The 13,852-nt window shown below is 36.7% G+C and overlaps 1 protein-coding gene across 1 annotated transcript in view; it reads right to left on the bottom strand.

Annotated features, from left to right (window-relative positions):
• Positions 1 to 593: 593 nt before the first annotated feature.
• The window catches only part of PDE3A (phosphodiesterase 3A), a 310,047-nt gene continuing 296,788 nt past the window's right edge, over positions 594 to 13,852 (bottom strand). The window contains 3 exon segments of the mRNA XM_079139883.1: positions 594 to 4,649; positions 9,271 to 9,337; positions 12,740 to 12,998. Coding sequence (XP_078996009.1) covers positions 4,562 to 4,649; positions 9,271 to 9,337; positions 12,740 to 12,998 — 414 coding nt within the window. The 3' untranslated portion in view covers positions 594 to 4,561.

Raw genomic sequence — 13,852 nt, 5'->3', positions numbered from 1 at the left:
TTTCATCTGAATTTGCTTGAACAGTTTTTTAAAAATGTACTATTAGCAAATTCCTCATTTTATTTCATGGGGAAATCATGAGAGAACTAATGATTCCAATGGTCTTAAAATATTTCATTGTTTTGCTTGCTAGGAAAGATAGAAATTCAGATTAGTTTCAAAATGCATAGATATATTTGGCTTTTAATTATCTAGAGTTGAGCTATTTGCAAATTTGGGTCTTTTTCCATACATACTAGCTGATAGATCTGTAGAATAAGGAGAATCTTGAATTACTCTAGAGTATGAAAGTTTGCTGAGTCCTCTTATTGGAAACTTCTGCCAGTTTGAAAAGGCAGTTTATTTAAAACTGGTAGAAATCAGGGAAGGCATTAAATGGGAATCAGGGTTAGGAAGGAAGAGGACAATAAGACCCTTATTATGGTTTTCATAATTGTTCTAGGAATGTTATAAATGATGAGGATAGAGGTGATCCCCATGGCATGGAAGCACCAAGAATACCTCCCAAAGAGGAATACAAGGATTTCTGGGTTATTCACTTCTCATTAGTCAGGACTTGTTTATCAAACAAATACTTCACTTTTAGAAAGCAGTCATTTCAAACTTTAGACTTTATTTACAATGATAATTTTCATATTTTTATTACTTAGAAAATAATTTATATTTTTCCATCATTTAAACAAAGAATAGGCCTGAGTCTCATGCCTTTGCACAGTTTTTACCTTCAAGAAAGTTCTCTGGGAAGGAAAGGCAAGGGACATGGGGAAATCACAAATCAATAGTCTACATACATCTAATAAACAGTCTGCATGATATTCAATTCCTTTTTTTTTTAGTATTATTGGGATTGCAATGGTTAGGGTTTGTTCTAGAATTCAACCAAAATTGAATAGACAGAATTCTATGTTTTTTAGAAAGTGGATACCTTCTTAAACAAAATATGAGGAAATTCCTTCACATGTCAGATGAAGACCAATATAGACATATTCCCGTACAAAGCTACTGTCTTCATCCTTTACTGAGAACAAAACCAGGTCTTATAAAATGACCAAAAAAAAAAAAAAAAACAGATAAAGAAGAAAGCAAAAGTGGTGTTTTCACCAAGGATAGATTATTCAAAAGCCTGGCTTAGAAATATCATTAGAAAGACAGGCAATCTATTAGTCTATTAGCATGCTGAAAATAACATTGATAACACACAGAATATACCTGGACTTTTTCTTGACAGAGAACAACCAGTTCCAATTTTTCCTAATATTGATTTTATGGCTCTCTATACAACTACCCTTCTCCCTAAATGGACTAGAAGTTCCTTCATTTGAAAGACCTGAGTTTATCTAATATGGCACCTAAAAGTAGGCTCATATAAAAATGTAGTAAATTGCAACAAAGACATTGGCACCACAGGAAGTAAGCTCTGGAGCTGGAAGTGAACACAGTAATATTGCTGTCACCAAGGAGGGGGAAAATATCACAAGGAGAAAATATCTGGTTATGTCCCTAGGAACCCTTTAAGATGTACCAGGTATGTATGAAAGTCACACACCTGGTGGGTGGAGCTCTATTCCTTTATTTCAATTGACTTCTACTTAAAATATAATGGTAACTTATTTTTTAAGAAAAAGTTATTAAACTGCTTGGATTGATGACCATGATCCAGAATATGAGATTCCAACTGGCTTGGTCATGATTATTTCCTATTATATCATGTACCTTAAAACAAAACAACAGATCCAGGCAGTTTTCTGAGATCTCCCTGGTAGCAGCCAGGCTGGCTTCTAAGCAGAAGGCCTTGCAGCTTTAGTAAAACTGCCTAGACACAGAAGGGACTCTCACAGTGGCTCTGCCACCTGACTCACTCCACAGTTGGGTTTTTCCTCTATATCTATTCATTTTAGACATGTATACTCACATGGGAAAAGAGAAAAGATTCGTTCTAAGTAAGCAGACGCAAAGGGTATGTTGAGTATAAATTCCTTCTTCTTTCTTCTCTTATTTGTAAGGGTAACAGTCTCATTGGGGAAATGTATTTGACTGACAGTACATTTTGCAAACATAGAGAAACACAGACAATGCTAAGGAAACGGGAACAACTCAGCAAATGCTAAATGATGATGACCAGGTATTAACTGGGAAATGCAAATTGAAATATTTTCTAGTTATTTAGGTAGCATTTGCATCTATTTGATCATCTTTACCTTTTCCTACTTAATAGAAAAATTTGCTGTGAAACTATGTCTATTTTTTATTCTATTGTCTTTGCCTAATTTGAAAGAATGCCATGGATTATTATAAAGTCATATTTTAGAAGGAAATAATATACTATCCATTCAAGGGAAAAGGGATTTTTCATGTAAACACTCCTTTCTGACTTCAGGGGAAGTAAAAAGTAGAACTCACAATCAAGGTTTTCTTGGAAGCTGAGATTGTTTAGGTGACAAGCAAGTGTGTATATAGCAATAAGAATTGTATTCCCAAAAACGTTGGAGAGAAACGGACACCAACTACAAAAATTTGAAATTGGTTAAAAAAGTCTTTCATCTGGGAGGCAAAGACCCAAAATTCAGTTAGTAAGAGTTACTACTGAAAAAAGAAACACTTTTTTTTTCTTTGCAGCATCCTCATTTAATTGGCAAAAATAACTATCAGATTATCTTTTAAATTAGAATAGGTAGATGAGCAGCTGACCACAGACCTCCATGCCAATGAACCATACCCTCTTACTGGACCTGGAAATAGCTACAATGTATAAAAATGGTGATTAAAATATAACTTTATAAAAATGTTTCCCTTTTCCCTTTCTTTTCTTTAAAAAAGAGTTTACTATCTACAGAAACAAACAAAAAAATCTTTATATTTACATCAAGATAACTATTCATGACATATATAATATGAAATAAAATATTGAAAGTGAGTATCAACTTTTTAAATAGAGGTTTGGCTCACAGCATAAACAAGTGTAGATAAACAAAACAAAACAAAACAAAACAAAAAAGGACTTTCAATAATAGCCCAGTCCCTAAACAATCCCTCAGTAATCTTCCCTGCCAAAAAGCATGACAATGCACCAGACTGCAGATGGAAGCTACCCCATCCCACCGCATAAGGAATACCACAACAGGGGCGATCAGCCCGACCTTTAATCCCAAAGTCAACCTTCAACGGTTGCCAAGATCAGGCTTTCCTTATGTCAACACCAAACCCTAGGTTGCCATCTTCTCCCTTTCTTGCTATATAACCCACAGTGGGTTTCCTTCTGCGTTTTATTTTCAACTACACATTTTGCAGCAAATTAAGGAGGCACAGGAGATCGTTGTTAAATGTAATTTCCCAGGCCTTCTCTGGCATCCTTTTAGAACTCTTACCTGGTGAAAACACCTGGCTCCAGTTCCTTTTAGGAATTTATGTATAAAGAATGCCATCCCCTTAAAAGGTGTTTTGATCTTAGGTGAGTGACACACACTCACAAACGGCTCCTATACATTCATTAGGCAGGTAGACTGGAAAATGCCTCTGTCTTCCAGGTTTGAGGCTGGTGGTGCAGCGCCTCCAAGTGGTGTATAGCAGCAGTATCAATCAGATGGCCCACGAATGCCCTCCATCTGCCAAGAGGCCTTTATTAAAGCTAAATGAAGGAGGGCATTTGGAATAACTGCCTTTCAAAGACACTCCAGAGCGAACTTCCTTCTGCTTGTTCACATGTATTGAGACATTTGCTACAGCTATTCTATGAACTGTTAAACCCACGAAAATCTTTTACATACATACACGCATGCACGCAAGTACTCTTTCAACACACACACACACACACACACACACACACACACACACACACACGGTGTTGGCAGGATGTATCAGAATCCAAATAATGCTCTGGAACTTTCCTCCCTCAGTATGAAGAGCTAAAGCTGCTTAGTTGGTAACCTACATTTGCTGCACCATATCCTTGCTAAGCTGCACCATTTCCCTTGTGATTTGTTTTCCTTTATGATTTATTATATCACAGTGACCACTATATTTCTTAATATGAATGTTACTTAATTGTGGAGCCAGAGATCCTGGCTTTCAGTGTTTGTGTGTATACGCACATGTGTGTGAAGGTTTATACATGTATCTACGTGGGACCTTATATACACACACAAGTAAATATATATATATATATATTTCCTCCTTTAAAAAAAAAATCCGTCAAAGCTGGTGTCGCAAATGTGAAAGCTTCTCTGAGTAAGAGTTTTTCGAAAAGGTACCTCACTGTAAAAATAAACACATAAAATGCGAAGAATCCCAAAATGCAATAGACATTTGCCCATCTTCTCATATTTCTACAGTGTTGTGTCTAAGTGTTGTGCTGGCTTGAAAAAAGTCTGTGACAAATTAGTTTGGAAACACAGCTTGTTCTGTTCACGGTCACAGGTTCGGATTTGGGGCCAAGCTCTCCTCTGCTCTTGGTTTCCCTTTCTCCTCCTCTTCTTCCTTGATGGCCTGGATCTGCTCTGAGGCGTGCTGCTGAGGGGCCTGGTCCAGAGACTGGTTTTCTGTGCCCACCAATCGCTGCTCATCTTCAATGACTTTCTTCCACATCTTGTGGTTCTGTAGGAGGTGCTGAGTTATTTGGCAGTAGATTTTTCTCCTCTTGAAAGTTTTCTTTCCTAAAAAAGACCATCAAATTAGATGATTTATTCATGTGCTGAGCACATAGAAGTTATTTCTTTGCATATTATTAATAGGATTTAAGAACCAAATGGAGGGCTGGGATTGTGGCTCAGTGTAGAATGAGTCATACACGTGAGGTGCTGGGTTCGATCCTCAGCACCACATAAAATAAATGAGTGGAATAAAGGTTTTGTGTCTGTCTAAAATTAAAAGAGTTTAAAAAAAGAACAAATGGATACAAATGGAGCTTTCAAGAATGGGGAAATATCTGGGCACAGTGGTGCATATAATTGTAGCAGCTCAGGAGGCTGAGGCAGGAGGATCATGAGTTCAAAGTCAGTCTCAGTAAAAGCAAGGTGCTAAGCAACTCAGTGAGACCGTCTCTAAATAAAATACAAAAATATGTCTAGAGATGTGGCTCAGTGGTTGAGTGCCCCTGAATTCAATCCTCTACCCCCACAAAAAAAGAATGGGGAAATAAGGGAAGATGGCAGTAACTATTATAACATCACTGAGAAATAACTGTGTACAGTATTCAGTACTAGGTAATGTCCATACAGAGTTCCGCTGGTGGTTTGGTATTACTCCTATGACATTCAGGATTTCAACACTTCTTACCTGGACCACTGCAAGAGCTTATTAGGTCTTCCTTTGTCAAAGAATTCAACTGACAAAAGTCTAAAAGCTGATCTCCTTTAAAATACTTTTCATGTCAGTCTTCTGCTTTGTGTGAACTAAAAAACGAATTTCAAACACAAGCTGGCACAATCTTGCTTTTGTGGTCTTCCCGTTTTATAATCTGGCGTCTATCTGTTTTCTTTACATACACTGGACACTCCCACTTTGAAGCTGGTTCTGGCCCTCCTTCTGAAATGCTTGTCTTAATCACTAAAAGTTCATATTCATTCATTAAAATAATTGCCTATTCAGATTTCACTGGATTCCTAAGAAATAATTTTTTTCTTAAATTTTTATGTTCCCTCATATATACATATATATTCTTCCAAAGTAGACATTATTGCTGTTTTTTTTTTTCCTCCTCTTTGTTGTCAATCTCTCTTTTTCTGATATCTGCACATCCAAAATTATTAGGGGGAATTCTCCTTCTTCCTTCAATTATGCAGTTCTAGAAAAGGTGTCAAAGTTTACTTCCCCAATTACCTCCTGACAGCATGAGCTGTGTCACAGTGATTGGCTAAAGGGTAGGCATGTGATTCAAATTAGGCCAATCACAGTCCTTCCTCAGGAGTTTTCCTAGTGATGCAGAATAAATGTGGAGTTGGAAGGTAAGGATTGGAAATCTTTTCTCCTCTGCTTCTATATCTGGAATGATGTGAACTTAGAGCTGGCTATAGTTCCAAACTTATGAAGGAGGTCAAGTTGAAATAACATGTTAACAGACAGGTGAGGCGGACTAGTAGTAAACACTGCTAGTGGCTACATCATACTTACATGAAACCAATATTTTTCCCCTTTCAGAATACACTCATTCAATGGGAAATTTGTAATTGGTAACAAAAAAGTCTTGAATTATGCACCTCCTTAAAGGACATAGCTTGTCCTCTCACATTTTAGGTATTAGTTCCTCTAGACTATAGTCTCTTTGCAGAAGCCTTGCACAGGCCTGTACAGACTTTATGTGACAAGACTCAACATTTAATCAATACATTTTCTGTGATCAATTTAAAGTTTTCAATTTGAAAGTATAAAAGACCTTGTTTTACCACAAAGGCATCTCTCTTTTGAGATTACCCCATTCTCCCTTGAATAAGTAGCTAATTCCCTAAATAAACCCATTTTTGGCCTTTGAAAAGCAAAACAAAGTATCAAAGATAAATTTTTAGAATTATATCCATTGATTGAGGAAGCATAAAAAAATCAATTTTAACAGAAGGAACCCAAGATATGTTAAAGAAGACTATTTGAATTATTGCCACAATTCACTAAATTTATTTCTAAGTTAGTTTTTAAGCACCTGATAGGTACCAGGTATTGCGCTAGGTTCTGGAGTCTCATTGAAAAAAAAAAAAAAAAAAAAAAAAAAAACTAATACAGGTTGAATATCTGTAATCTGAAAACCCCACATCCAAACTGTCACTCCCAGAATCCAAAACATTTTGAGTATCAACATGATGCCACCAGGGAAAAGTTTTACAGCTACCCTCATGTGATGGATCATAGTCAAACAGAGGTCTACTAAAAATATTATATAAAATTACTTTCAGGTTGTAAGACATATAAGATAAATATGACAAAATAATTTTATGTTTAGACTTGCATCCCATTCCCAAGATATCTCATTATGTACATGAAAATACTCCAAAATCTGAAAAATCCCAAATCTGAAGACTTCTGGACCCTAGTATTTTAGGTAAGGGAGACTTCACCTACACAATGCATGTCAGCAAGGAGCCTACCCCACTGGAAGATGGGGTGAACGAGTAGGTATGACCACACTGAATCTTACCAAGGCTCAGAAAGGTGATCCATGTGGGAGGAGACAGTAGGAAGGTGGTGGCTTGGACCAGGACAGGGTAATGGAAATAAAGGTAAGTATTATGAGATATATTTCTTAGGCAGAAACAGTAGGACTTGTGAACCAATTATGAGGAAGGGAATGAAGGAGAGGAATCAATATAACCCTGAGTTTTCTGGCCTGCATAGGTGAGAAGATGGTGGTAAGACATACATTAGATGAGCGGCAGGTCTGAGGAGTGTGCACAAGAGGACTCTGGAGAGTATGAGGTATCTGGGGGAGCCCATTAAGAGAGGTGGAGTAGGCAGAGGCTCTGTAGGTGAGCAGGGAGACCTCTTCTTTCCTAAGCAACTGGAATATAATATGATTCTTGGTATCTTCATCTGAGTGACCTTTTTAGACTTAAGCCAAGAATTTAGAATTCAGACAAAGACCCCTATTAGACTGTAAACTTTCCTAGTTTAGCAGCTCTTTTCTTCTCTTTTGTGTGCATAGCCATAAAGCCTCAGATGTCAGCAAGTATTCAGTAAAAGTATACTAGATAAATCACTTTCTTGCTTCCATTTCATAGTTTCAGATAAATGATAAAGTGCTGATGAGAGGTGAGAATGACAATGATATGAGATGGGCCCACAGGAAATTCTTATCCAACTGAGACCACAATAAATGAGTAATAGTGCAAGTTGCCAGGATGATCAGAAGGGTATCCGGGTTTATTTAGTGAAATAGCTATGATTTATAATGCGTACCCTGGGAAAAAGAAACAAGCTGGGGGAGAGGGGGAATTTATAAGAGGAAACAAAATACAAAGCCAGTTGCTATGGGATGTAAGAAAGAATCTAGACTTCTTGAAGGGCACCTACAAGGCTAGTGATTTTTGTGGAAGTGGAAGTGCTAGTGATTTCTAACAGTTTTATAAAATACCTTACAGAAATTTCTTGCACTTAATGGATAATAAGATCAATTTTTAAAACATAGTATAGAAAAAGAACAGGTTTTGAATTACTTTTGAACCATAGAGACACATAAAAACCATTAAGTTGAATAAGTGCCGGGGCAAATGATACAGAAGAATTATAAGCAAGAATTTTCAAATATTTATTTATTGTGTTTATCATTTATTCATGAGATGGACCCATCAATCAAACTTGTATTGACTATGTGACAAACACTTTTCTGGATACTGAAAATTAGGTTCACAGCTTGCCTTAAAGGAGCTCACACTCTAAGAGAGAATGGCAAGAAGGCAGAAACTGAATGAATACATGTGCTGCTTCAGACAGACACACGTGACCGGAACTGCCATACTATTGCTCTCAGCTTGACTAAGTTTTAGAAAGGGTTTTTTCCCCCAGTCTATATATGGGTTCCTGATTTCCCTCTTTTTAAGAGCATTTACTTTAGAAAGTAAACTTTCTCAGTACCTGTGCAATGTAGATGAATCTTCTTCCAGCCTGTAGCCAGTTTTACAACCCAGGAATGTTGCTCTCAGAGACCTGGGACACATTCCTTTCCATGGTAATCAAGAAAGATAATGCCAATACAGTATGGATGACGATAAATATAAATATAACATATACACCAGAGGTCTAGCAATTTTATACTTAATATTTTAAGAGAATAGATTTAATATTAAATGTTCTCACTGTAGAATTTTTAAAATGAGAGAGAAAAGGAAGGAAGGTGGAATAGGAGAGAGGAAAAGAGAAAAGGGAAATGAAAGGAACCAGTGAAGGAAAGAGGGAAGAGAGAAGAAAATTGGGAAAGGAAGGGAAAGAAGGTCCTGGAAGGGCAAGAGCCTACCTTCAATACGCACCAGTTAATGCACACAGATGGCCTAATCACATTACCCCGCTCCCCACCCGCCAGCCCTTTCAGTTTGTTTTACGAGCTAGAGTCGTTATTTAAACACTCTCCTGCTTTTTGTTTCAGAGCAGTTCAATTTCTCTCCCTGTTGAAATAATCTAGACTCTAACCGTTTGGAATAATGCTTTCCTTACCATTTTAAAAAGTGTTTGTGTTATTTCTTTTTGATACATCAAACCATGGCAAAAGACATAACCTGTGGGGCAACAGGTAGAATTTTATTTTTAAAGGACAGGGCACCTGAGTTGGAAGGAAATCATAAGAATTCACCATACTGGATAAAGCACTGCATGGGGCCCTGAGAAATGAACTCATGTATCCATTTCTTCATCTGAAAGCTTCCTAAAAAGGATAATAAATATAAAATCTAAAATGTATATACACATCATTTCTTTAATGATAATTAAAATGTACTGACTTTTTATCAAGGTCAAAACAATATATTCACAAATCCAAGTTTTAAAAGCAAATTAAAAAAATCACTCTTCTATCAAAGTTACCTACTCTCCTATTTCGACTTTGATTTTATTGCATTTCAGCACAAATTAGCTTCCGTTGAGAAATTTTGAAAATGTTAACATGCTTTTTTACCTAATTCTTTGAATCATAAGAGTGACAGATGACCATTGGCTGAAGGACCGTTTTAAATCACTGTTACAAGAAACATTCTACTGCTCAAGGTGATCACTCCCTCTTAGAATTGTACACACTTATGGGGAAGAAACTAACAAAAGCTCAATTCTTCTCCTTTCCTTTGGGGCAGTCCCCATGAGAGCAGCTGTTCTCTTATTAATGCTGTTAAACATTAGGAATAAACCTCTCTGGAATTATACTGAATAAGGTGACGTAGAAGAAAGTTTGTACCAAATAAATGTGCGTAGATTAGAATCTGCAGGTGGTCTAAAGCATGCCTGTATTGGGAGCCAAATTGTTCAGCACTGGAACCTTTTGAATTGAGAACAAAGAGCCTTTCATTGCTCACATTCTAAATGGAGCTTAGTACTTCATTAGAAACCTCTTAGTTCACCGTAGGAATCTTTCAGATTTAATTATTAGGTGGAGTAAAAGCCTTCTATCCCTAGGACACCATACTGAAACATTTTATTCTGTGTTTCCTGGAAGATCTCCAAGTTTTGCAAATTGCAGAAGTTATCAATGCATATTAAGTTAGTTCTTTTCTGAAATCTAAGTATCAGGCTAAATCAAGGTAACCATTTCAGCCAATATGAATGGTGAAATTAAAATTATTAAGAGCCAAAAGCAACAAAGCTAAAAATTAGGGTTCTTCCTCTGGGTCTATAACCTGGAGATACTGCTTAAATTTCAGAACCTTAGTTTAGCCATATTTAAAATGAGGTAGCTAACTAAACTTTCATTATTCTACATGGTCAATATTTAGAAATACTAACATTGCTCAACATTTACCATTTTCTTGACTGTGCAGAAATACTTCAAAGATAGTATTTTGAAAATTTCAGCACCACTTCACTGGGTGAGGTATTTTAAATTTTAATGAAAAGTTCCAGCTAACTTTTGAAAGACATTACAGAATTCACAGAATTCTCATGGCTGCTTTGGTGAATTTGATAAAAATGGTAAGATCAGAACAGTGACATATCAGAATCTGGATGCCAAATGCAGGGTAACCCAACCAGACAGACAAAATGGAAAAACTATTTCATTGCAGCACTTGCTACTAAAGCCAAGGTGGATCAGCTCAGTCTCTCTCTGGCCTGTGTCCTTCCACCCCAGATCCCTGGCTTGTCTTTTTTGTTTTTGGTGTGTCTGAGTTCAAAAAGCAACCAGTCAGGGCCCATGGGAACAAAGCTCTTCCAGAGGCTGAGCTGACAAACGCCTTCTAATGTCATTCAGTGGAAAAATGTCTTATCCTTAATGATACATCAAGTGACTTGGCTGTTTGAAATGAACACAAAGAAAAAAGAGAAAACTAAAACGTGGTTCTTAAATAAATGAATGAACAATTCGTGAATCCAAAGTCTCACCTGCTAGCTCTGAATCCCAAGACCCACATAAAATTTCTAATGGAAATCTTGTATCAGAGTCACAGAAATACAATCATTTTTACAGAATATAACTTTTGTCGTTTTATAGAAACAACTTTTCATGTTACCCCCCATTTTGCACAAGAGTTAGTAGGGATAGAACAAACAAAAATGTAGCCTAAAGCCAAAATTGCATGACTCTCTTCTGCTCTGGTGGGTGCTGTCGACAGTGGCTTATATTAAGAGAGTAAATTCATCAATACAACACAGAGAGGCTCCTGACTAGCCTCTCTAGTTGAGATGAACTAAGACAGGCATTATCCTGACTGCAATAAAAACGGAGGAAATGATCAGGATGCTTTTCATTGGTAATATTTTAATCAAGGCTTGGAAGAATATTAAGGTTGCACTTTGTTTACCTGGGCAGGTAGACAGAAAACACACACCGTGTTCTCCTGAGAGCAGGAGCAGTTTCTGCACCATGTCATTTTAAAGGTCATGGGTTTTACTAATTATGCTATCAGTCACTACTTTTTGTTTCATGGCAAGAGAAATATGAGAAATAAAGAAAAATAATGTTCTTATATGCAATTAATTTAAGTGGATTAGACTGGCTGCATGATGCACTCCAAGACAATTACAGATGTGACTGATTCTCATTGTCATTGCCACTCCCCTTGTCCAAAGTCACAGACACACCACTTGGAAAACTGCAATGGTCTTCTAAACAATACCTACTTCTACCCTTACTACCACCTCAACCCCAAGAATCTTCTCAACATGGCAGCTGTTGCAATCCAGTAAAAATGTAAATTGAGTCCACAAATGCTTTTGCTCAAAACCAGTGATGTTTAATATCTTGGCATAAACACCAGAATCCTTATGGTAGTCTAGAGAGCCTTACCTTCAATTCTTATACCATGTGGCTTCCTGCTGCTTCTCTCTTCCTGGTCCCCTGAAGGCTCTTGACCACCCCAGCCAATCCGACCTCAGGATCTTTGCACATGTTACTTTCTACTTTCCTTGAAATCCTCTTTCCACATATATCCCCATGAATTACTCCTTCACTTCTTTTAGGTCTTTTTTTTTTTTTTTTTAATTATGTATCTTATTTATATTTTCCTTCCCTGGCTATCTACAATTTTAGAAAAATTTAAACTTTCTCCAAAATATTCCATATGTTCTCTCTAGTATCTATCAGTACCTAACATATTATAAATATAATGATTTGTCTTGTTTATGTCTGCTGAGCCCACTAGAGTGCAAGTCTACAAAAGCAAGGATTTTTGTAGCTCTACCTTCAGTACCTGGAAGAATGACTGGCACAGAGTGTGTGCTCAGTAAGTATTTGCTAAATGAAGGAAGGAATGCTATCTCTTACCTCTTCCCAGAACTTTCCCGTAACCAAGCCAAGAAAATCCTGTGGTTGGTCTCCATGGTAACAGAAACTCATTTCATTTCCAAACCATGAAGATAATCTGAAGCAAAGGCTTCAACCCTTAATTTTATTTAACTTCATGACAGAGACTATATCGTTGAATGATATATGGTATTATTATAAATTTGCAAGTCTGTAATTTCTATTAATATGATGTGGGAGAAGGGGGATGGCCATTATCATACCTAGCAAATAACCTCTGGCCTCAAAACATGTGATTCATGTGAAGCATAAAATTCATGTGAACCTCAGTAAGGAAATAATCCTATGAAAACATATTAGAGCTGGATTTTGTAAACTTACTTGGCGATTCATTATTTTCACAGGTTTCTTCTTCATTTGGCGCAGCTGCTTCCTCCTCCTCTTCTTCTGGGTCATCAGTATCTCCTGACTCATCACTATCTTCCACCCATTTTCCTGGCATGAGTCCAGCTGAATCGTAGGAGTTGCACAGAGGACCCACAATGTGAGAGATGAAGGATTCCTGAAGATTGGCCAGCTGAGGAGCAGACCGGTCCATGAAGGGGCTTATGGGCAGCCCAAGGCTGGCTTCCTCATCACCCTAGAAACAGGATTTAGCATGAGTAGTTAGCTAGAAAGGTAAATGAGAAGAAGAGTCTAAAAAATACAAAAAAAAAAAAAAAAAAAATCAACATTCACTTGCCATCTAAAATGTATAGATATGTAAGAGCACAGGTATTCATATGCAGCCACCTTTACTTGATGGCTCAGAGATTCTACCCAAATCTCTAAGATTCAAAGAGAAATTCTTTGTTGCTTCTACTGATTAATTTTGTGATCTTGAGGTTTACCAAGGGGAAATACAAGGAGTGGCTTAATGATAATATTTCTTATCACACTAGTCAGGGGTCTTTATAGGAGAATATAAACACATCTTCAAATGCAATGCTGGGAATATCACTCAGACAAATATGTCATCCACCATGGTTTTCTTTTTGCCTTGACTTCCAGAAAGCTTAAAATAATTTATTGCAAAATTCAAGTTGCTACCTTACTCTAGATTCTGTTTGATTGACATCTTGTGATTATGTTTTCTTATTTATTATATGTTTAATAAGTGTATGTGTTTTGTTTTGAATGGCTTCAAATCCTTTTGTAAAAAATAATGGATCATAAACCAGAGGTTACCTAGAAAAATTAAGAAGGAAATATTCCTAAACATCAACAAAGATTATGCCTAAAGAATTGAAATGTTATAAGTGGATTTTCCTTTTCCTTCACATTTTTTGAGCATTTCAATATTTCAGGATCAAGAAATAATTCCATTCCTAGGAAAGGCAACATATTTTTTTCAAAAAGCATAAACCTTTTTATTCTGTATATGACTACTGCCTATAATACCCATAGTTCATTCTAATTCCCGTTTAAACATCTCCAATGACAGACATTCATTAC

The sequence above is a fragment of the Sciurus vulgaris genome (genome assembly GCF_902686455.1).
Source record: "Sciurus vulgaris genome assembly, chromosome: 5".
NCBI classification, from domain to species: domain Eukaryota; kingdom Metazoa; phylum Chordata; class Mammalia; order Rodentia; family Sciuridae; genus Sciurus; species Sciurus vulgaris.
The sequence above is the reverse complement of the archived record's forward strand: the minus strand, read 5'-3'. Positions and strand labels throughout refer to the sequence as shown.